At 39.8% G+C, this 22,927-nt stretch overlaps 3 protein-coding genes across 3 annotated transcripts in view; 2 read left to right on the plus strand and 1 right to left on the minus strand.

The window, feature by feature from the left end:
* Positions 1-3,253, plus strand: part of LOC134006088 (serrate RNA effector molecule homolog) — a 15,154-nt gene extending 11,901 nt beyond the window's left edge. Inside the window, 5 exon segments of the mRNA XM_062445152.1 lie at positions 1,442-1,522; positions 1,794-1,944; positions 2,402-2,503; positions 2,609-2,726; positions 2,896-3,253. Coding sequence (XP_062301136.1) covers positions 1,442-1,522; positions 1,794-1,944; positions 2,402-2,503; positions 2,609-2,726; positions 2,896-2,971 — 528 coding nt within the window. The 3' untranslated portion in view covers positions 2,972-3,253.
* The window catches only part of znhit1 (zinc finger, HIT-type containing 1), a 98,645-nt gene that overhangs the window by 28,665 nt on the left and 47,053 nt on the right, over positions 1-22,927 (plus strand). The window lies entirely within an intron of this gene.
* LOC134006157 (myelin-oligodendrocyte glycoprotein-like) lies at positions 11,553-14,471 on the minus strand. Its single transcript, XM_062445248.1, has 3 exons — positions 14,210-14,471; positions 12,195-12,536; positions 11,553-11,903 (listed from the first exon to the last, which is right to left on the minus strand). Exons 1-3 carry the CDS (start codon positions 14,277-14,279, stop codon positions 11,740-11,742), a joined length of 576 nt encoding a protein of 191 aa, XP_062301232.1. The 5' UTR covers positions 14,280-14,471; the 3' UTR covers positions 11,553-11,739.

Genomic DNA, 22,927 nt, shown 5'->3' on the forward strand with positions numbered 1-22,927 from the left:
GATGTGAAGATGAACAGATTTGAATCGATACACAGACCCTCAGGTACATCAGCAGCTTTGCATCGATGAAATCTTTTAATTATTAGATGTTCTTTTCCTTCATTTAGAAATATGAGCCACACAATAATGTAATATTTCCGTCTATCCCTCTTTTGTTACCTGACGTTAGACAGCGGCTGCTATAACTAACTCTGGTATGAGTTGATGACGGAGGATCAAACACAGCGCAGGACTCAATCAGTCTTTATTTATATAACGTCAAAACAGGTCTATTCTTTAATTTAAAGAGACCCAACATTCCCACATGACGAGAAGGAAGGGGCTTTCCCACGATACAGTTCTAGCACTACTTGCGTTTCCATCAAACCTGGCATTTTTAAACACCAGCAACAGCGTTAAGCCTGATTTATGCTTCCGCGTCGTTTTCCTTTCAAAGTTCTGCGTGGAGGGAATGCGTCGTTTGTCGTCGCGGTGCAATTCCCCGCCAGAGCAGTAGGGGGATGTGCTCCTTTCCTGAATGGTTGTCGGTGTCTCTAGTTGATTCTTTGTTTAGCTTCCGGCTTTTCTGGTCACAGTAAACAACAACAGCAACCGAAAGAGAGAGGATCCTGCTTCAGTTGTTGAATGTTGAAGAAAATATGCTTTTATTGCACTTCTTCAATAAGACGTTCTTCTACTTGGTCCATTTTCTTTGTGTTTACCTCCCTGATCCAATGGCGGTGTATAGGTAGGCGACCGGAAGTTCACGATACCGGAAATACGTCGTTACCAAGCAAACCAATCACAGCCCTTGCAGTCTGCGTCGCCTCGATGCGTAGTTACATTTCTTGGGAGGTGCACGTCAGGCGACGGCATAGGGGTCCGCATCATTCCGACGCAGAAGCTTAAATCAGGCTTTACAGAGATTGGTTTCTCTTCTCTTGCTTTGTGTGAGACAGAAAGCCTCATACAGCAGCAAGTACACCATCGCCTCCATGTCCTCCATTGTTTATGTTATGGAAAACGACCTGCTACCAAAACCAAGTAGAGCTAGAAGTGTATAATGGAAAAGCCCGACCATCCGGAGACCGGTTAGCCGACATGGTGTTAACCCCCCGCCTCATATTCATCTCAAGCTAACAGCTCCACTCGTTCAAAGGCATGGTTAGCAACGCTAGAGTTTACATTCTTTCTATTTATAATCAGTTATTAGACTTTATTTCTGCTCACTGCTGAGTTAGTTTACCTGCTGCTGGAGGTAGTTTTATGCCTCATCTTTGTCCTTAAATCATCTTTAATGTATCAGCCTAAAATATACAACCCTGTTATATATATTTAACTCCCTCTCTCTCTCTCTCTCTGTCTCTCTGTCTCTCTGTCTCTCTCTGTCTCTCTCTGTCTCTCTCTCTCTGTCTCTCTGTCTCTCTCTGTCTCTCTCTGTCTCTCTCTCTCTCTCTCTCAGGTGGAGAAGTTCCTCTCAGCGAACGCTCAGGAGCTCAGCAAAGATAAGTGGCTCTGTCCTCTGAGTGGGAAGAAGTTTAAGGTAAGTTTCCTCAGTGTCTTTAATGTCCGTCCACACTGAGAATGATAACTATAATTATATAAACTATAATCATTATAGTTATATAACAATAACTCAGTATAATGTTGTGCTGGTGTGGACTCCTCCATCACTGCAGTTACAGCCATGTTTATTAATACTATATATTAATAGTTAGTTCTTGGTGTGGACGGACCTTTATTCTGGGATGTTGAGTATAAAGGGGGTTTCTGTGTGTGTGGTTGCCGTGGTAACGCCGGTTGTGGTCCTCCAGGCTCCGGAGTTTGTGCGTAAACACATCCTGAACAAACACGGCGACAAAGTGACCGCCGTCAGACAGGAAGTGGAGTTCTTCAACCACTTCCTGTTGGACGCCAAGAGACCCGCTCTACCTGAGAACAAGCCCCTCCCCCCGCCGGCACAGGGTGAGACACACACACACACACACAGAGAGAGACACAGAGACACACACACACACAGAGACACACACACACACAGAGACACACACACACACACACACACTCTAGAATAAAGAACACCTTTTCATATCAGGTTTCCTGAATCACTATAGATTATCTCCACTAGGTGGCGCACTAAGACCACAAATGAATCTGGTTTACTACTCTATTAATCTAATGTAATCATCTCATCCAGATGACACAGAAATGAGTATAGAAGTATAACCTGTCTTATCTTCAACATGTGATCCTTAAATAGTCTATCAATCACCTAATGGGGTTCATATATAATATTTATAATAAACTAAAGAAACTTACTGTGTTGCATCTACACACACACACACACACACACACACACACACACACACACACACACACACACACACACAAACTAAACGTGTCTCTCCTCCATGTTTGTTTTCAGGTCCTCCGATGGGGATTCCCTCCTTTCCTGGTCAGTCACAGCAGCAGCAAAGCCTGCTGGGATATCCACCTGGAGTCAGACCGCCCATGCCCAACTTCCCCGGTACACACACACACACACACACACACACACACACACACACACACAGAATAATACACACACACACTGCAAATAATATGGCTCATTAATTATGTGTGTGTGTTGCAGGCGGCGGTCCTCACTACCCTCCCAACCAGTTTGGGGCGGGGCGCGGTAACTATGACAACTTCAGAGGTCATTTAGGAGGTGGAGGAGGAGGGTTTCCCGGGAAACAACGAAACAACAGGTAAAGAGAAGAAGAGCAGATACAGTGAATAATCAAAGTATTGATTATCTGATTGTATTGATTACATTTAACTCTGTGTGTGTCTCTCTGTGTGTGTGTGTGTGTGTGTGTGTTATTGTGTGTGTCTCTCTTGGTGTGTGTCTCTCTCTCTCTCTGTGTGTGTGTTCAGGGGTGTGCGAGGTGACCCGCGGTCGATCATCGAGTACAGAGACCTCGACGCTCCGGACGATCTCGACTTCTTTTAAACACGAAGTGAAACTACAAGATGTTTTTTTTTTTTTTTTTTTAATTAAACTTTTTTATTCCTACATTTCCTACAATTCCTTTCACCTTCCCTCCATCATCTGTGTTAGGGTTTTTATTTTTTCCTTTTTTTGATTTAGGTGTGTGCGTGTGTGTGTTGGTGTGTGTGTGAGTGTGTCAGCAGGACCAATGTATGTCAGTCATTAGAGATGATGATGATGATGATGATGATGATGATGAAGATGATCTGATTCGTTACTTTCCAATAAAGATCAGTACAGGAAGACTGATGTGTGTTGCTATGGTTACTGTGCACTCCTGGTTTTTATTTAGTGTTTGAAATTTCAAAAAAAAATAAAAATCAAACTAATTATTCAGTCTTTTAATAATCTTTATTTAAAGTCTGAATCCAGAAAATGAAACGTGCAAGTTTGTTTCCATTCGCTGAGATGAAGCTGCAATCTGCGACTTCACCACTAGATGGCGCCAAATCCCCAATACTGTCCTTCAGTCGCTCAGTGTGCTCTACTGATGCTTGACTATTAATATAATATAGAGGGGCCAAACCACTACTTTTACTGTAACACTGCATACTACATCACTCATAATACTGCAGTACTTTAACTACATCACTCATAATACTGCAGTACTTTAACTACATCGCTCATAATACTGCAGTACTTTTAATTTAATCATAGTACTTTTTCCACAGCTGCAGGTTTTTGTATTTTAAGTTTTAAGTGTATTTATTTAACAGGAAACAGGAGAGAGGGGGTGACATGCAGCAAAAGACCTCCGCCCGGGATTCTAACCCAGGGGAATTTCTTTATTTAAATTATTCTGGATTGCTCTCAGTCTCACTCATCACATAGGACCAATCTGCTGTGGTAGAACCAACCAGGAGCTGATACATCCAACAATCCTCTGAGCACTCAAACCCTCCACCGCGATAAGGTGGCAATCCAAGGAGGGGATAAAAAAAAAAGGAACGCTTGACTATGGCCCGGAACCGAACCCTGAAATAACTAAGTTTCTGTGTTTTTACATCTGAGTGTCAGAGATGTTATTAGTGATGTTTTTCTGACTGTTTTCATTCTCTTGCAGCTGCTGAAGAACATCTGGATCATCAACAGGCAGGTCTGATTTATTCTCGGAACGTCCTTTAAGCTTCTTGAAGATCATAAAACCAACAAGAGCAGAGACAATCAGAGTAACTGTCAGAATTACTCCAAGATGTCCACGCTTGTGTATTTTCCACTCTGAGTCTCCATCTGTTGGACCTGCAGAGCAGAAACAGATGTGAGGTATCAGCTGTCAGGTACAGTCCAGAAGTATTTGGACAGTTACACATTTTTATTTCCCTCACAGTTCTTTCTATACCGATGTAAAAATAGTCACATTAAAGCTGAGACTTTAATGTGGAATCCATTCTTTTATTTACAAGTCAATGGGCCAGATGCAAGAACCACTCGTACGCACAGATTCGTTCTTAAACCATGCGTACGAGTGATTTACGAGGATTTGCTGCATTCACCAAATGTTCTCGTATTTTGGATTTTCTCTTAGGTACAAACACAATGAACGAGTGATGCAGACCTGTCGTACCTGTCACACAACCAACCTGCAGTCCTCCAAAGCAATAAAACACGACTGTTACTGTCTAATTGTCTAATGGCAGTGTGCCAACGACATCATATACTAGATGAGCAAGACATGATAATCACTTAATGAACACATAACACCTCCACACGGGTATCAAGACCAAACAACACTGTATGATACAATACAGCCAAGCACAGTACAGAAGCTATATTCTACAGAGTGATGTAACTACTGTAGTTTATCAGCACAAACACACAGAGAGGTCGAGCTGTTGAACTGTTACCCTCATCTCCAACTTCTTCTGCCGGCTTGCCCTGCGTTGTCATCCCGGGTGTTAGCAGGTCTGTGCTGACAGCAATCCGCCAGCAGGTGTAACATCAGCAGTTGAGCTTCAGAGTCAACTGACTTGGATTTTCTTTTAACATCACTGTATGCTGACTACCACTAAACAGAGAAATGGATAATGTCGATCCGCAGGCTGAGTGTATATTATATTGTCAGTATCATAGAGACTCCTGAGTAATGGGTGTGAACTACAGGGGATGTAGAGAAGGGAGGGAGGGGGGGGGGGGGGGGGGGGGTGTATACTATGTCCCCCCATTAAATTGCACTTCTGAATCCATAATCATGATGACATTACTCTGTTTGTAAAGTATTAGGCTATTTAGTATAAAGAAGTATGCTATTTAACAATTTAGGTAGATATATCAGTCATTTAAATTGACAATTGAAACTATGATATAATGCAAGCTTACAATATAAATATTAGCAGCCGAAACTACAAAGCGACTTTTCCACAATATAAACTGACTATTTATTAACAACTGTTATTCATTTAATTGAAATATTGCTTATCTTAGTAATAGTTTAACTCCCTGGCTGATGACATAATTCATGTTCAGTCATTTTTGTTTTTATTTCTGTGACGGTGCAACAGCTGAGACAGCGTTCACAGCAGGGGTCATTTTTCCTCTTTCTTTGTCTTTCTCAGGACCTTTAATTCCACTAACACTAAATAATAATCTGTGTTTCTGTTGATCTATTTCTGAGAGCGGGACCTCAGTCTGAGAGCTCGTAAAGTTCTTCTTTAGTCATTAGTGCAATTTTCATGAATGGAGCTTCTCCACAACCTGCCGGTCGTCTGACCTTATTTGGTATTTTGGGGGCGTCATTCATGTTAATTTACTATTCTCGGGAACGCGCGTTCATTTAGATCAGGTGGGATTCATCATGTTTATGCAGCTCATTTACGACTGTTTCCTGGTGATACTGGTAAAGGTCCACCTCATGAAAAAGACAAGTTTAAGATAAGAATACGAACATGTTCTTGCATCTGGCCCAATGTCCTGAAGCCTGAAGAACAAAACATGTGGAACTGTGAACATGTGATCATACTCCTGTCCAGATGTGTAACTATCATTTCTCACATCTACAAACTCACCTTCAAAATTCAGCTGGACGAAGCTGCTGAGTTTAATCTGATCATATCCTCTCTCTTCTACATAGAGACACTCGTATGTTCCTCCATCGTTGCTGTTCACGTTGTTCAGAATCAGAGACAGTTCACCGTTCTTCATCTCATCGTCCTTCAGCTGCACCCGGTTCACATAAGATGGATCCTGGTCTGCTGTGTTTAGGCGCCCGTCTCGCTTGAAGAAGATGAGTCTGTCAGGTTCCGATCTGATCCACTCAACAGCTCTTATGACGGTGTTGTTTGGAGCTTTACATGGCAGAGTGACATTATCTCCAGGATGTACTGTTATCGGTTGTAGGCTCTGTGGGTCTAAAGAACAATAAAAACATCCAGAGGAGAAAAATCAGCTTTAATTTCAAACTGCTCATAAATACAGAATCTGCTGTTATTATTAATACAGGTGAACTGAACTCTTCTATTTGCACATTCTGTGAGTCATTTCTAACTTCTGAAGGATGACTAAAAGATTAGTTTCACTACATTAGGCAGTTCCATCCATTAGTGTTGTTGATGTAAACATGTGGCAGCTGTACATTATATAGTATATATGAATATAGATGATATGGAAATATGTGAGAGACAGACTCTGGTTTTGACCATGGTTCCTGTGAGTTAAAGCAACATTTTACTCATCAACATCACTGCTGGGATGTGAAGTGGAGGCTTGGCTCCAATGCTGGAGTCCAGTCTGACAGTCACACAGTGTATCAGTCAGTTTAATATTGATCAGTAACAGTAAGTTTAATATTGATCAGTAACAGTCAGTTTAATATTGATCAGTAACAGGAAGTGAAGCAGAGTTACAGAGTGTTCAGTAAATATAAATATCACACAGCTTACCTTCAGAGACAGAACAGGACAGGAAACATATGAGGAGAAACACGGATAAAGTAGATTTTAAAGCAGACATCTTTCTCTTCTTCTCTTCTTAGTTTCCTCAACAAACGTCATTAGTTGATTAATCCAGACCAGCGACGCTTTATAGATAAGATAACAGTTTGGAAGAGAGCCGTGATGTCTGATTATTTAGTCATGTAGCGGCTACAGTCTCTCCGTCACTGAACGCTTCCGGTTTTCATTCAGCAGTATATTGGGTCACGTCCGCTCTGAGCGTTCACGTGTCAGTGGACTAATAATAAAAATAGAAATAAAAATATAAAACGTTCCCATAAAAAAAAAAAAAAAAAAATAGAAACGTTCCCATATTAATAATACCAGCTCAGTACAGTTGTATTACAGTGATGTCTGACTGTCTTCATGTCGCAGATACTGAACCTAACTGACAGCTTGTGTTTAATGAGCAGCAGCAAAAACACTGTAAATAAAAACATCTATTTACCAGAACTGAGTAAATATATATTTGGGCTTAATCTCCATTAATGATGAACTGATTAATGTGAGACCAGGAGGAACCAGGATCCACCGCACCAGGACAAGGACCCACTACACCAGGACCAGGACCCACTGCACCAGGACCAGGACCCACTGCACCAGGACCAGGATCCACTGCACCAGGACCAGGACCCACTGCACCAGGACCCACTGCACCAGGACCCACTGCACCAAGACCAGGGCCCACTGCACCAAGACCAGGACCCACTGCACCAGGACCAGGGCCCACTGCACCAGGACCAGGGCCCACTGCACCAGGACCCACTGCACCAGGACCCACTGCACCAAGACCAGGGCCCACTGCACCAGGACCCACTGCACCAGGACCCACTGCACCAAGACCAGGGCCCACTGCACCAGGACCAGGACACACTGCACCAGGACCAGGACACACTGCACCAGGACCCACTGCACCAAGACCCACTGCACCAAGACCAGGGCCCACTGCACCAAGACCAGGACCCACTGCACCAGGACCAGGACACACTGCACCAGGACCAGGACCCACTGCACCAGGACCAACTGCACCAAGACCAGGGCCCTCTGCTAACTCAGCTAACGAGAGAAGACGGAGTTCCTGACACACATTTCACGAGAGACGGTTTTCAGTTTTATTTCAGTGACTCTGAAGTTTATAATATTAATAATGTGCATTTTTACACAACATGTGAACGAAAACATGGCAGAATCCTTTCAACTTCATATTCAGCTGAACAGTTATTATTATATATACTTATATTCAGTGACGTGCACAGATAGACACTAAGTGGTGCTATAGCACCTGCCATTTGCCCTCTGGACCAAGCAAGTGCCCTTTTGAAAGTTTGTTTTTTGTTGTTGTTTTTTAATAGTGTACTGTATGTGGCCCATGTTGACATGATAATAAATGCTCGACGATTAAAAGCGTGTGATAATAATGCCCCAATATGAGCCCCCACCCCTCCTCCTCCGCACACACCTCTCTTCCTCTGTCAACGTGAACGCGCAGAGCGGACACAAACGGAGGCGAGTTGCAGCAGCAGTGCACAGCTGCAGCCCTCACACACCTCCTCCCCTGCCCCACCAGCCAGGTAACACATAAATGAATCAAGTCGAGAGTATTGTTTGCCCCTTAAGCCTCAGTTGCCAAGCTATAGCGACGCTAGCCCAAATCAATAATAGATATGACGTGATGACCACCGAGGAGGATGCTGCTTTAGAGAATGGTAGAGCTCACTCTTCACTCCTCACTTCAAAATGACACTTTGTACACTTCTTTTGTTCTGACGGGAAAAAACATGTTTCTTATTTTGCAACCAGTACACTGATCTATCATTGTAGCTGCCTAACCCTTCTAAAAACCTGTCCATGTGTGTATATTCCAGAGAAATAAGACAACAGTGATTGACTGATCAGTTCTATAGTCCAATAGATATTAACATATTGACATAAATAAATATGCAATTACATTCAACATGTGCCTGTAATGTTTTTTTTGTGTCTCACACTGCTATAATAAGGCAGCCAGCAGTTCCACATGCCGCACAAAGTGCCCTTATTTTTCACTGAGCACCTGCCCCCCAAAATGTCTGTGCACGCCACTGCTTATATTATTCTGAAGAAACGTTAATTTTCTCGTCACAAAGGTAGGACTTGAGTCTGACGTCAGACAGTCAGTAGTCAGAGTGGATTTACCTTCATTTCCTCTTTTTAACACAATAAATATTCATTTTAATCTTTTATTAATGCAGCCTTTCCTCTGTGTCATTTCTCCTGTTCATCTTAATCTACTGTTCATGAAACTCAACTCTACACTTCCTCCAGGTTTTTCAGTGTAAAAGCCCAACAATAAAAGGAAGGCTGTCAGAGTTTTAATGTGAAAAGTCAGCAGGAAGTTTAGAGTTTTATTGATGTTAGTTTAACGATGGAGAGAAACAACAAAGTGGACAGATGGAAATAATGAAAGAGTGAATGTTTCCAGCAGTGTGGTGAGTACAACATGACTGTAGTTAGAATAGAATGAGTGGAAGAAGACTTTATACTGAGCTTATTATAACAACAGGTCAACATGGAGAACATGCTGAGGTTTATTAACAGCTGATTAAACATGATCAGTCTGCTCCTCTGCAGCTCAGGGAAATATGGATCCACACTATATCTAAAGATATAGGATTCGTTACTTTCCAATAAAGATCAGTATACAGGAAGACTGATGTGTGTTGCTATGGTTACTGTGCATTCCTGGTTTTTATTTAGTGTTTGATTAAAATTTAACATCAAGCTAATAATTATTAAATATTTTATTAATCTTTATTCAAAGAGTCTGAATCCGGAAAATAGTTTGTTTCCATTCGCTGAGATGAAGCTGCAATCTGCAACTTCACCACTAGATGGCGACACTTCTGTTACAGGCCTCACTCACGTTTCAGAGCAGCCATGATGGGATTAAGATCACCAGAAACAATCTACACAGTTTATAATGAAATATTATAAACTAAACCATTATTGTGAGATAGTAACTAGCAGGTACGTACCCTCACCCATCCGTCACCATGGTTACAGCAGAGACAGTTGAGTCATTTGGCTTTTTTACAGGATCTCAAAGAACAGAGCTTTGAAGCATTTTTCCTTTTTTCATTGGTTTATATTGTAAATACATAAATTATTTGACTGTATTTTACATTCTTGATAGTATCAGTTACATTTAACTGCAGTAAAACTAAATGTAAGAATAAAAATATCTTTAATTCTTATAAAATATGAACTTTTTGTTTATGGAGCACTTTAACAAACAATGAGAAGAACTAATGTGTAAAAATCATCAGCAACAAAAAGTTCACCTGCAGAATAAACTAAATGTTTTCTGTCATCACAGATATTAAAGTATTTAAATCAAAGAGAAGACAAACTGTTTAAGATAACATCATTTATTCTTGTATATGAAAAAAGATCAGTTATAATGAATTCAAACAGTAAACATGATTATGTGAAGAACAAAGTGAGTATGAATCATTCTCATGTAGAAGAATAAACATAAAGTATATTTCACTTATTTAACTGTAAGATCATCACATAATAAGAAGCAAGGTTCCAACATGAGTAAAAAATGTTTGATTCATTTCATTGTTTCTGTACATTGACACGTTTTCTACAAAGAAACACATACAGAGGTATTTAGAGTTCAGTGTTTTGCACCAAGCGACACTTTGAAAGATCGATAGAACTGAACCGATCTCGATGTAAAACACTTTGTAACCTGAGTTAAATAAAGTTTCACTGACTAAAACAAGCTTTCTGATTTCTATCAGAAAAAAGCAGAAAGAATCAAATAGAAAATAAACTTTTCCTCTTTAACAGTTGAGGAATATTCCTGGATGATGAACTTTGTGTCTTTGTTCATATTAAATGTTTTTATTGTTTTTCATTCTAATGAATGAATGTGTGTTGCTGTCAGAGTGCTGCAGTCACATGACTCATAACGTCCAATCAGAGTCACAGAACTGCTGATTCAGCATCTCTGCTCTGGTTTCCTGAACGTTTTACAATTGATTTTATATTTCAATCATTACTTTTAAAGCTCGTCTGTTTCCTCTTTTCAATCTTTGTTAAAAACAAACTTTTTTATAATCGATTTCTCTGAACTCAGTTTATTCTTTTAGTTTTCTCTGTTTCACTAATTCATGCATTAACCTCACTGCTTCTTCTTACTGGATCTACTTTAGTTCACCTTTCTGTCTTTGGAAAGCACTTTGTGACTTCTTCTTTAAACATCAGTATTTATTATTAATCTCATTACAAAGTTTCAGTTTTGTCTTTTTAAAGTTTAGTTTCTTTTACATTTGGATGATTTTTCTCTTTGTGATGAAGAAAGCTCCGTCATTGTCAGACGGACAGTTCATCAACACATTTGTGGACAATAGAGCTGTTTTCTGTTTTTCTATTTTAAAAAGAAGAATCTGACCAATCAGCTGATGGCACTTCTGTGAATCTACCAAGACTGAAATCTTCAGTCAGATATTGAGGGTTAGTTTCAGGCATCATGGGAAACTTTTTCATTCAACTTATTCTGGATTGCTCTCAGTCTGGTTTATTATCTGGGACCAATCAGCCGTGAGAGACTCTACCAGGAGCCCTCCACCACGATAATGTGACAATCCAAGGAGAGGTTCAATAAGAAGTCACACCTGAACCTCCCAAAATTACTGAAAAAAGATTTTTAACATTACTTTCCTTCAGTTTTACTTTGATTCAGTTTCAGTGGAGTTTTACCATCTGAGTGTCAGAGATGTTCTGAGTGATGTTTATCTGACCGTTTTCGTTCTCTTAAAGCTGCTGAAGGACCTCTGGATCATCATCAGGCAGGTCTGGATTATTCTCTGAACGTCCTTTACGCTTCTTGTAGATCACAAAACCAACAATACCAGCAACAACAAGAGCAGCAGGAATCAGAGTAGCTGCCAGAATTAGTTCAAGAAGTATACGTCCATCTGTTGAACCCACAGAGCAGAAACAGGTGTGAGGTATCAGCTGTCAGGTACAGTCCAGAAGTATTTGGACAGTTCCACATTTTAGTGTTAAAGGGTTTTATTTCCCTCACAGTTCTTTCTATACTGATGTTAAAATAGTCACATTAAAGCTGAGACTTTAATGTGGTATCCATTATTTTATTTACAAGTCAATGTGCTGAAGCCTGAAGAACAAAACATGTGGAACTGTGAAAATGTGATCATACTCCTGTCCAGATGTGGAACTATCATTTCTCACATCTACAAACTCACCTTCAACAATCAGGTAGACGATGCTGCTGAATTTTTTCTTAGCAGATCTTCCTGTCCCCTCCTTATAGTAACAATAGTATGTTCCTACATCGTTGTTGTTCACGTTCTCCAGAATCAGAGACAGTTCACCGTTCTTCATCTCATCGTCCATCAGCTGCACCCGGTTCACATAAGATGGATCCTGGTCTTCTGTCTCCAGATGCCCGTCTATCTTCATGTAGACGTGTTTCTCAGGGTTAGATCTGGTCCACGTAACAACTGCTATGTTGACGTTGTTTGGAGCTTCACATGGTAGAACGACGTCATCTCCACGTTGTACTGTTATCGGTTGTTCCTGTGGGTCTAAAGAACAATAAAAACATCCAGAGGAGAAAAATCAGCTTTAAAATTCTTCACTTTTTATTTTTCATCATTAAAAGTAAAACAAGTGAATGTTCAGTATTGGTATAAAATGTCATGTTTGTCATTTCAAACTGCTCATAAATACAGAATCTGCTGTTATTATTAATACAGGTGAACTGAACTCTTCTATTTGCACATTCTGTGAGTCATTTCTAACTTCTGAAGGATGAATAAAAGATTAGTTTCACTACATTAGGCAGTTCCATCCATTAGTGTTGTTGATGTAAACATGTGGCAGCTGTACATTATATAGTATATATGAATATAGATGATATGGAAATATGTGAGTCTCAGATGATGAAGCAGAGACAGACTCTGGTTTTGACCATGGTTCCTGTGAGTTAAAGCAACATTTTACTCATCAACATCACTGCTGGGATGTGAAGTGGAGGCTTGGCTCCAATGCTGGAGTCCAGTCTGACAGTCACACAGTGTGGAAACAAAGCTCCAGTTTAACTTTAGGATCTAAACCACTGATGTAGATCAGAAAAGTCTCTCTGGTTAAACTGGGCTGAGCAGCAGAACCATTAACACACATTCTGAATGACTTCTTCATCAGCTGTTAGATACTGTGGTCAGACTGGAGGTTTGTCTGCAGCCTGTAAATAAATAAACTATAATCTGTTTCCAGATGTTTGACCTGCAGAAACAGCTGTGAGCTATCAGCTGTCAGACAGGTGAAGTTTCACCTCTACAGACTCACCTGAGTCTTTAAGCTTCATTAAAACTTCATGTAACTCATGTCTGAGTGAAAGAGCTCTGGATGTTTATTGTATTTGATCATATTTAACTTTGATCTGTCAGTATTTTAATGATTGAGTAGCTCTGCTTGTTGCTTCAGTTCTGTTCAAATAGTTTTAGGTAGTTTTACTTTCTTTGAGTGAAGAGTCTGAGTACAGGATGATGTATTACTGTACACACTGTAAAAACCTCTGAGGTAAAAGGTAACAAACTGATAAATAAACTGTGTTCTTCACTTCAGTGACGATGTCAAACATCATTAAACCAAAAGAAGCTGAAGACAGCAGCAGCCTGATGTTTGTCTGCAGAGAACTATGTGAAGAATATTCAGTCTAACAGGTTATGATCTTCATCTCCTGATGTTAACCTCTGTTAGGACTCATCATGTTAACCTCTGTTAGGACTCATCATGTTAACCTCTGTTAGGACTCATCATGTTAACATCTGTAAGGACTCATCATGTTAACCTCTGTTAGGACTCATCATGTTAACCTCTGTTAGGACTCATCATGTTAACCTATGTTAGGACTCATCATGTTAACCTCTGTTAGGACTCATCATGTTAACCTCTGTTAGGACTCATCATGTTAACCTCTGTTAGGACTCATCATGTTAACCTATGTTAGGACTCATCATGTTAACCTCTGTTAGGACTCATCATGTTAACCTCTGTTAGGACTCATCATGTTAACCTCTGTTATGACTCATACTGACTCTGATTCAGATGAAGAAGTCAAACAGCGAGTCTTACATCGCCATTACAGGGCGGTGAGACAAAGGGTCTGGAAAGCTGCCAGCGAGCAGATAAAACATGTACAGTAAATAAAACAGCAGTAAACAGCAACAGTAAATATAAATATCACACAGCTTACCTTCAGAGACAGAACAGGACAGGAAACATATGAGGAGAAACACGGATAAAGTAGATTTTGAAGCAGACATCTTTCTCTTCTGTGTGTGTTCGTCATATAAACCCAAATATCTCAAATAAAAGAACAACTGAGAGCAATCACATTACTGCTCCGCTTTAAACTGATAATTACACAGTTATAAGTTTGGAAGTTGATCTTTATTTCTGGTTATTTAGTCATGTTGCTGCAACAGTCTTTCTGACTGAACACGCAGTGTCGTGACGTCAGGGCCGCCCTGCTGCGTTCACGTGTCAGTGGACTGATAGTAAAATAGAAACTTTCCCATATTAATAATATCTATAAAACCTCTGTATCATCAGTACAGATTTATTACAGTGATGTCTGACTGTCTTCATGTCTGATACTGAACCTAACTGACAGCTTGTGATGTGAGGTGTTCTTATCACATTTTAACTATTTCCATATTACTAAGTACCAGCTCTAATATATGAAAACATAAATATGAAGCTGCAGTTTACAGAGAAACACTGAAGTAAACTCAGCTAACGATGTGTCACGTGACACACATTTCACGAGAGATGGTTTTCAGTTTTATTTCAGTGACTCTGAAGTTTATTATATTAATTATGTGCATTTTTACACAACATGTGAACGAGAACATGGCAGAATCCTTTCAACTCCATATTCAGCTGAACAGTCAAACTGATTTATTCTTATTCTTCTTATTATTATTATATATACTTATATTATTCTGAAGAAACATTCATTTTCTCATCACAAACACTTTTTTTAAGGACGAGATGAGATTTTATTTGTTCATGTGTGCTGTGTATATGAAAAACACATTTATTAATATATTCACTGATATCAGTCATAAAGATGCATTGATGGATTTTGGCCACCAGATGTCGCTGTAGGACTTGAGTCTGAGGTCAAATGGCGCTTTTCCACTACAACGTTCCAGCACGACTCGCCTCGACTCGCCTCGACTCGACTCGGTTCTTTTTGCGTTTCCACTAGGGATAGTACCTGGTACCTGGTCCTTTTTTAGTACCTGCTCTGGTTCCAAGCGAGCCAAGCCGGTACTAAAATGTGACGTCGACACACTTCTGGCCGCTGATTGGTAGTTGTCGCTGGAAGCGTCATGAGCCGTCCCACACAAGAATCAAACCCGGCATTTTTAAATACCGGCAGCAGCGTTACCATAGTTACAGCCATAGGGCTCAATTTTCTTGCTTTGTGTGAGACAGAAAGCCTCATACAGAAGCAAGTACACCACTGCCTCCATGTCCTCCATTGTTTATGTGTTTTGTGTCACGTATAAAACGAAGTCACGGCAGTTTTGCTGAGCCGTGCTATGACGACCCCGCCCACGTTGAGTAGGTACTTTTTTGTAATGGAAAAGGTTCCTGGTACCGTGTCGAGTCGAGGCGAGTCGTGCTGAAACTGTATAGTGGAAAAGTGTGGTAGTTAAGAATTTTAAAATAATTTGATTTTCCAGAAACATAATTTGATTCCTTTTCAGCATTATGCATTGTGTTCCACTTTCTTAACACATAATTTCATTGGTATTTCATTGTGTGTGTTCTTTGTCTCGGTTGATTATGCGTCGATCTATTGGTAATGCCTCAGGGCTTCAGTAAGAGGAATCGCGCTACTCTTCCTCATTCAATACAGACGAGTGAAGGCAAGAGCGGAGTGTGTGTTTATTCATCCCTCTTCCCTCACTATCTTCCTGTTTAAGGTAATTACCGTACACAAAGCACTATAAATTTAGTGACACACGTTGTTGGTAATTGTTATTTTGTCATGGTTGTTCATTGTGAGAGAAAGAGGTGAATTTTGTACTTTTATGTTGTCAAAGAGTTTCTGGCTAACTTCGTCACCGTGTAAGCTAGCTACTGTTACTGCCTCGCTTTAGCGACTGACTTGTTCAGCCATTTTCTATATGTGAGTTTGTCACAGAGGTATTTTCTGTAAGATGCTTAAAAATGGTATTTTATTACTGTAACAAGTCAGTGTATGTGTTAGCTAAAATACACAAGTTAAAAAGGTAAATGTATTTCATGTAAGTTGCAGTCTATGCTGGTTAAAATATAATTTACATTATTTAGAAAACCATAGAGGATAACTTAGTCATGGAAACTGTGGTCCTGAGACTGAGTGTATTCATACTGGGAAAATGTGTGAATTTGGTTGTACTGTATATAATTAAGATTCAATACAGACGAGTGAAGGCAAGAGCAGAGTGTGTTTATTCACCCCTCGTCCCTCACTATCTTCCCTGTTTAAGGGCACAACAAAAGCGCCAAAACAGTCAGTAGTCAGAGTGGATTTACCTTCATTTCCTCTTTTTAACACAATAAATATTCATTTTAATCTTTTATTAATGCAGCTTTTCCTCTGTCATTTCTCCTGTTCATCTTAATTTACTGTTCATTAAACTCAACTCAACACTTCCTCCAGGTTTTTCAGTGTAAAAGTCCAACAATAAAGGGAAGGCTGTAAGACTTTTAATGTGAAAAGTCAGCAGGAAGTTTAGAGTTTTATTGCTGTTAGTTTAACGATGGAAAGAAACAACAAAGTGGACAGATGGAAGTAATGAAAGAGTGAATGTTTCCAGCAGTGTGGTGAGTACAACATGACTGTAGTTAGAATAGAATGAGTGGAAGAAGACTTTATACTGAGCTTATTATAACAACAGGTCAACATGGAGAACATGCTGAGGTTTATTAACAGCTGATTAAACATGATCAGTCTGCTCCTCTGCAGCTCAGGGAAATATGGCTTCAGACTATATTTATTTGTTACATGAGAACACAACATGTTTCCAAATGAGCACATTCACACAGACCATCTGGATGATTCCCAACAACTTTTAAACAACCAGCAAGACTACAACGTCCCAGTCTCAGTCTGGTTAGAACATCATCATCTCTTCGCCCAGATTTAATCCTCCACCTCTTGCTTTTTACAGGAGGCTGCAGAGTATTATTTGTTGTCATTGATATCTCTTGTTTAAGGCTGTTGATTTTCATCATTGTGTTGCCCAGACTGTGTTGGTTGTTACTGTAGTCTCTTTTACTGTCAGGTCATGTGACCGAGTGCTGGCAGAGTTCAGTCTTACTGGTTTTTACCGGTAGTGTTCTTGACTGACCCTCCTGACGAATATGTTGCTTATTTATCAGTATTTAGCTTATTTCTCTCCCTCTCTGCTCCAACCTTCCTTTTTTCCATCCTTCCACTTCTTACAACTTGCATGTAAACACACGGCTGCAGATTTAAGACAACAGAACTGTCATATTCTTGATTGCTGTGGTGGTTACATAAGTTACCAGATAAATGGTCAACTCGTTCTTTCTTGCTATATTTTCACTGGTGAAGTTGACTGTTAATGTCAGGCTGGAACAACTTATTTTGTTTCCTACAAATAAAAAGGGTTTTGGATCATGGGTATCTAATCTGCATCATGAAGGAGTGAACTGCTTTACAAGCAACTATTCATTCAGTTTAAAGCACAGCTGAAGTCGTTTCAGTCCATCACAGTGGAGAAAAAACAGAAGTAAATAATCAGAGGGCAGTAGACAAAGCAGCAGCAGCCCCAATCAGCTGGTGGTGACGTCACGTGATGAACTCGGCCAGCTGATGAGCGTTACCTAATCATAAACATAAAATTAGCATTGATAAGCTAAAGTTAGAAATTAGGTTTTTGAAAGCTACGTGTTTGCAGAGTCTGAAACCAGCACAGGGAGAGAAACACACACACAGCTGCCAGCATCTACCTGTGAGCACACTGACATTAACCAGCATGGATATCTGCTCTGCACCAGCAGCAGAGAAGAAGTTCTCCACCAATCAGTAATTACTGTTGTTCCAAACTGTTATTTAAAGACATCATCATGGTGACTTTTCTACAAAGTTGATCTATTCTCTCAGTTGGTTCATGAATGTTGTTCTGCTGCTAACAAAAGCTCATAGTCTGACCTGCATTACATTCAGATGACTTCTAACTTGAGGCTGTGTGATGCATCATTTTGGGGGGAAATAATATAAAATAACATGCAAACCTCCAGCAACAATTCAATTCTCGTTCTTAGCAAACTTTCAGTGTCATGTGATTAAAACACTGTTCAGTCCACTGACAGAAACACCTGAGTGTGAAATGTTCTGCAGTTATAAAACATGTTGAGATTCATCTGCAGCAAAAGCAGTTTTAGTCTTTATAACTTAATATAAAATATCCTCTAAGTTTTCACGTTTACTCAACATATTGTAGATCTGTGTTCACACACCAGAGATGAAGGAGTCTGATATGAAAACATGAAATCTGCATTAAAACACACTGAGACTTTATTATTATTTTATAATAACTTTAATATTATTTGCATCATTATTTCAAACCATTTTCTTGGTCACACTTTGGTACAATAACACAACAAGAATCACACACAGTGCCCCCTGGTGGAGTAGTAATGTATACTCTCCATTTTACACTTATAACAAAAACCCAAATATAACACACAGAGTTCTGTTAAATGGATGCGCTTATTATTGAAAGGACTTTACTGTGTTTTTCCTGCTGCTCATTAAACACAAGCTGTCAGTTAGGTTCAGTATCTGAGACATGAAGACAGTCAGACATCACTGTAATACAACTGTACTGAGCTGGTATTATTAATATGGGAACGTTTCTATTTTTATTATTAGTCCACTGACACGTGAACGCTGCAGAGCGGACGTGACTCAATATACTGCTGAATGAAAACCGGAAGCGTTCAGTGACGGAGAGACTGTAGCCGCTACATGACTAAATAATCAGACATCACGGCTCTCTTCCAAACTGTTATCTTATCTATAAAGCGTCGCTGGTTTGGATTAATCAACTAATGACGTTTGTTGAGGAAACTAAGAAGAGAAGAAGAGAAAGATGTCTGCTTTAAAATCTATTTTATCCGTGTGATGGGAAAATACAAAAGTCTTATTCATATTATGTTCCTATAACCAGTAATACTAATGTCTTATATTCATTGATTGTACTTTTATATTATTAGAGTATGTGTTAGAATGGTTAGCGTGACTATTTTTATGACATGTAATAAAAATGAAAGTGCATGCGCTACACTCTTGCTTTTAAGCTTAACAGGGTAGAGGCCACAAAGCTAAAAGGTTAAGAAGCAGTACATTTCCAAGCCTGTGTTTGTGAACTGTTTTGACTAAGAGAATGTGAAGGTCGCGGAAAAGGCACGGGAGGGTTCCAGAGAAAAAGGATGATTTGCTAACTTACTATAAGGTGACAATCCAAGGAGGGGTTCAATAAGAAGTCACACCTGAACCTCCCAAAATAACTGAAAAAAGATTTTTAACATTACTTTTCTTAATAGTTTCACCTGATAGTAGTAGTAGATACAGTATTGAATTTCAGTGGCGTTTTTACATCTGAGTGTCAGATGTTATTAGTGATGTTTTTCTGACTGTTTTCATTCTCTTGTAGCTGCTGATGAACATCTGGATCATCAACAGGCAGAACTGGCTTCTTCTCTGAACGTCCTTTACGCTTCTTGTAGATCACAAAACCAACAAGACCAACAACAGCAACAAGACCAGAGACAATCAGAGGAACTGTCAGAATTACTCCAAGATGTCCACCGTCTGTGTGTTTTCCAGACTCTGCGTCTCCATCTGTTGGACCCACAGAGCAGAAACAGGTGTGAGGTATCAGCTGTCAGGTACAGTCCAGAAGTATTTGTACAGTTCCACATTTTAGTGTTAAAGGGTTTTATTTCCCTCACAGTTCTTTCTATACTGATGTAAAAATAGTCACATTAAAGCTGAGACTTTAATGTGGTATCCATTATTTTATTTACAAGTCAATGTGCTGAAGCCTGAAGAACAAAACATGTGGAACTGTGAACATGTGATCATACTCCTGTCCAGATGTGGAACTATCATTTCTCACATCCACAAACTCACCTTCAACATCCAGGTAGACGATGCTGATGAGTTTACTCTGATCAGCTCTCTTCCTCCGTCTTCTTCTCTCTTCTACACAGCGACACACGTATGTTCCTTCATCGTTCTTGTTCACGTTCTCCAGAATCAGAGACAGTTCACCGTTCTTCATCTCATCGTCCTTCAGCTGCACCCGGTTCACATAAGATGGATCCTGGTCTGCTGTCTCCAGATGCCCGTCTGTCTTCAAGTACACGTATCTCTCAAGGTCAGATCTGTTCCACTCAACAGCTGCTATGGTGACGTTGTTTGGAGCTCGACATGGCAGAGTGACATCATCTCCAGGACGTACTGTTACATTGTGTGTTTGTAGATCTAAAGAACAATAAAAAACATCCAGAGGAGAAAAATCAGCTTTAAAATTCTTCACTTTTTATGTTTCATCATTAAAAGTAAAACAAGTGAATGTTCAGTATTGGTATAAAATGTCATGTTTGTCATTTCAAACTGCTCATAAATACAGAATCTGCTGTTATTATTAATACAGGTGAACTGAACTCTTCTATTTGCACATTCTGTGAGTCATTTCTAACTTCTGAAGGATGAATAAAAGATGAGTTTCACTACATTAGGCAGTTCCATCCATTAGTGTTGTTGATGTAAACATGTGGCAGCTGTACATTATATAGTATATATGAATATAGATGATATGGAAATATGTGAGTCTCAGATGATGAAGCAGAGACAGACTCTGGTTTTGACCATGGTTCCTGTGAGTTAAAGCACCATAAATAATGAATAAACTACATCAATATAAACTATAACATCTCGTCCTATATCACGTTTGAAAATGTATAGATATATCTTAAAACTGGATATATCACCCAACCCTAACGCAAAGTAATACAATTATTTTTTTGAAACAACATTTGGGGTTGAGTGGTTAAGAGCGCATGCCATATACGCAGTGGACCCCGGTTCGAGTCCCGGGCCGGTGGACCTTTCTGCATGTCCCCCCCTCTATCTCTCCTGTAATTTCCTGTCTCTCTATTGTCAAATAAAGTAAAAACATTTTGACTGGAGACTTCCGGTCTGACGTTTGTCATGTGAGGCTGCGGGGTCCTGGAGCTCTGCATGCGACTTTTAATTGAATTGTTTTTTTAGCGTGCCATAGACATTTTGAACGGGAAAGCTACAGTAAGCAAACAGCATGTGGTTGTTTCTTTTCCCTTCTCTTTTCTTTCTCACATAGTACTGAAGCTACTGTTGGTTATACTTGGTTGGTTAACCACCATATTTTTACAATTCATGTTTCAAATGTTATAAAATTTAGATTTATTATTGGGCTGCCAATATTAGGAACTAATTATGTTGGCGATGGGATACATCTGCCTACATCTCCCAGGCTCATCCTTTTTCATTGGAAGAGTGACAAGACCCGCTCCTTTTTCTTAAGATTGAAAAACTGAGATACACACTAAATTGATCAATGGGGAAGTTTGAGGTGGCATGGCGTCCATTTATTTCTTATGTAGAACAGCTGACGATGGCTCTTGACTCTGAGTAAGACGTTAGATAGATACACTGTGGAATTTTTATTTATTGATTTATTTTATTTTAATTATTTTGTTTTGTATGTGCTGTTGTGTGTTTGTATCTTTGTTTGATAGTGCATTGTTATTTCTGCCTTGTTTTATCATGTCCTGTCTTTGGGGTTTGTTTGTTTGTGTCTATGTTTAGAAGCTCAATAAAAACACATTGACCAAAAAAAACCATTTTGACTGGTAGCTAGCACCGTGATAACATAGCCTCTTAAATAGTCAATGAAATGGTGTTAGCTAGCTTACATTTAGCATGTCCGATTTACCAGCAAGCTAAACTGTACAACTGCTCTATGTGTAAAGAGCCTTGAGATGACTTTTGTTGTGATTTGGCGCTATACAAATAAAGATTGATTGAATTCATTTCATCACATTATATGACACGCTCCAGTTGTGTTTCACACGGACTGTTATCACAGTCTGGGATATGTCAGTGATTTATGGAAGCCCATTTCCGCCACTGTGATGAAAAAAAAAGATTCTGTAAGTCATTATAATGAGAAACTATCTCATAATAATGACTAATGGCGCTTTTCCACTACACAGTTCCAGCACGACTCGACTCGACTCGACTTGGTTTCTTTGCGTTTCCACTAGGGATAGTACCTGGTACCTGGTACTTTTTTAGTATCTGCTCTGCCGAGGTTCCCAGCGAGCCGAGCCGATACTATATGTGACGTCAACAGACTGCCGGACACTGATTGGTCAGAGAGTCACTGGAAGAGTCATGAGCCGTCCCACACAAGAATCAAACCCGGCATTTTTAAATACCAACCACAGCGTTACAGAGATTGGTTTCTCTTCTCTTGCTTTGTGTGAGACAGAAAGCCTCATACAGCAGCAAGTACACCATCGCCTCCATGTCCTCCATTGGTTATGTGTTAAAACGAAGAGCCCTATGACGACCCCGCCCACTTTGGGTAGGTACTTTTTTGTAATGGAAAAGGTTCCTGGAACCGTACCGAGTCGAGTAGTGCTAGAACTGTATAGTGGAAAAGCGCCATTAGTATCTAATAATAATGACTTATAAATGATGACTCGCCCCCGAGCTGTTGTGCTCGTACCACAGAGGCACTGTGGAGAGAGCTAACGCTGCGGCCACACTGAAGAGCGGTGAAACAGCATCGTGCCATTCGCTGTGAGTTTATACATATTGGCAACTCGCCGC

Source organism: Scomber scombrus, chromosome 23 (genome assembly GCF_963691925.1).
Source record: "Scomber scombrus chromosome 23, fScoSco1.1, whole genome shotgun sequence".
Lineage (NCBI taxonomy): Eukaryota > Metazoa > Chordata > Actinopteri > Scombriformes > Scombridae > Scomber > Scomber scombrus.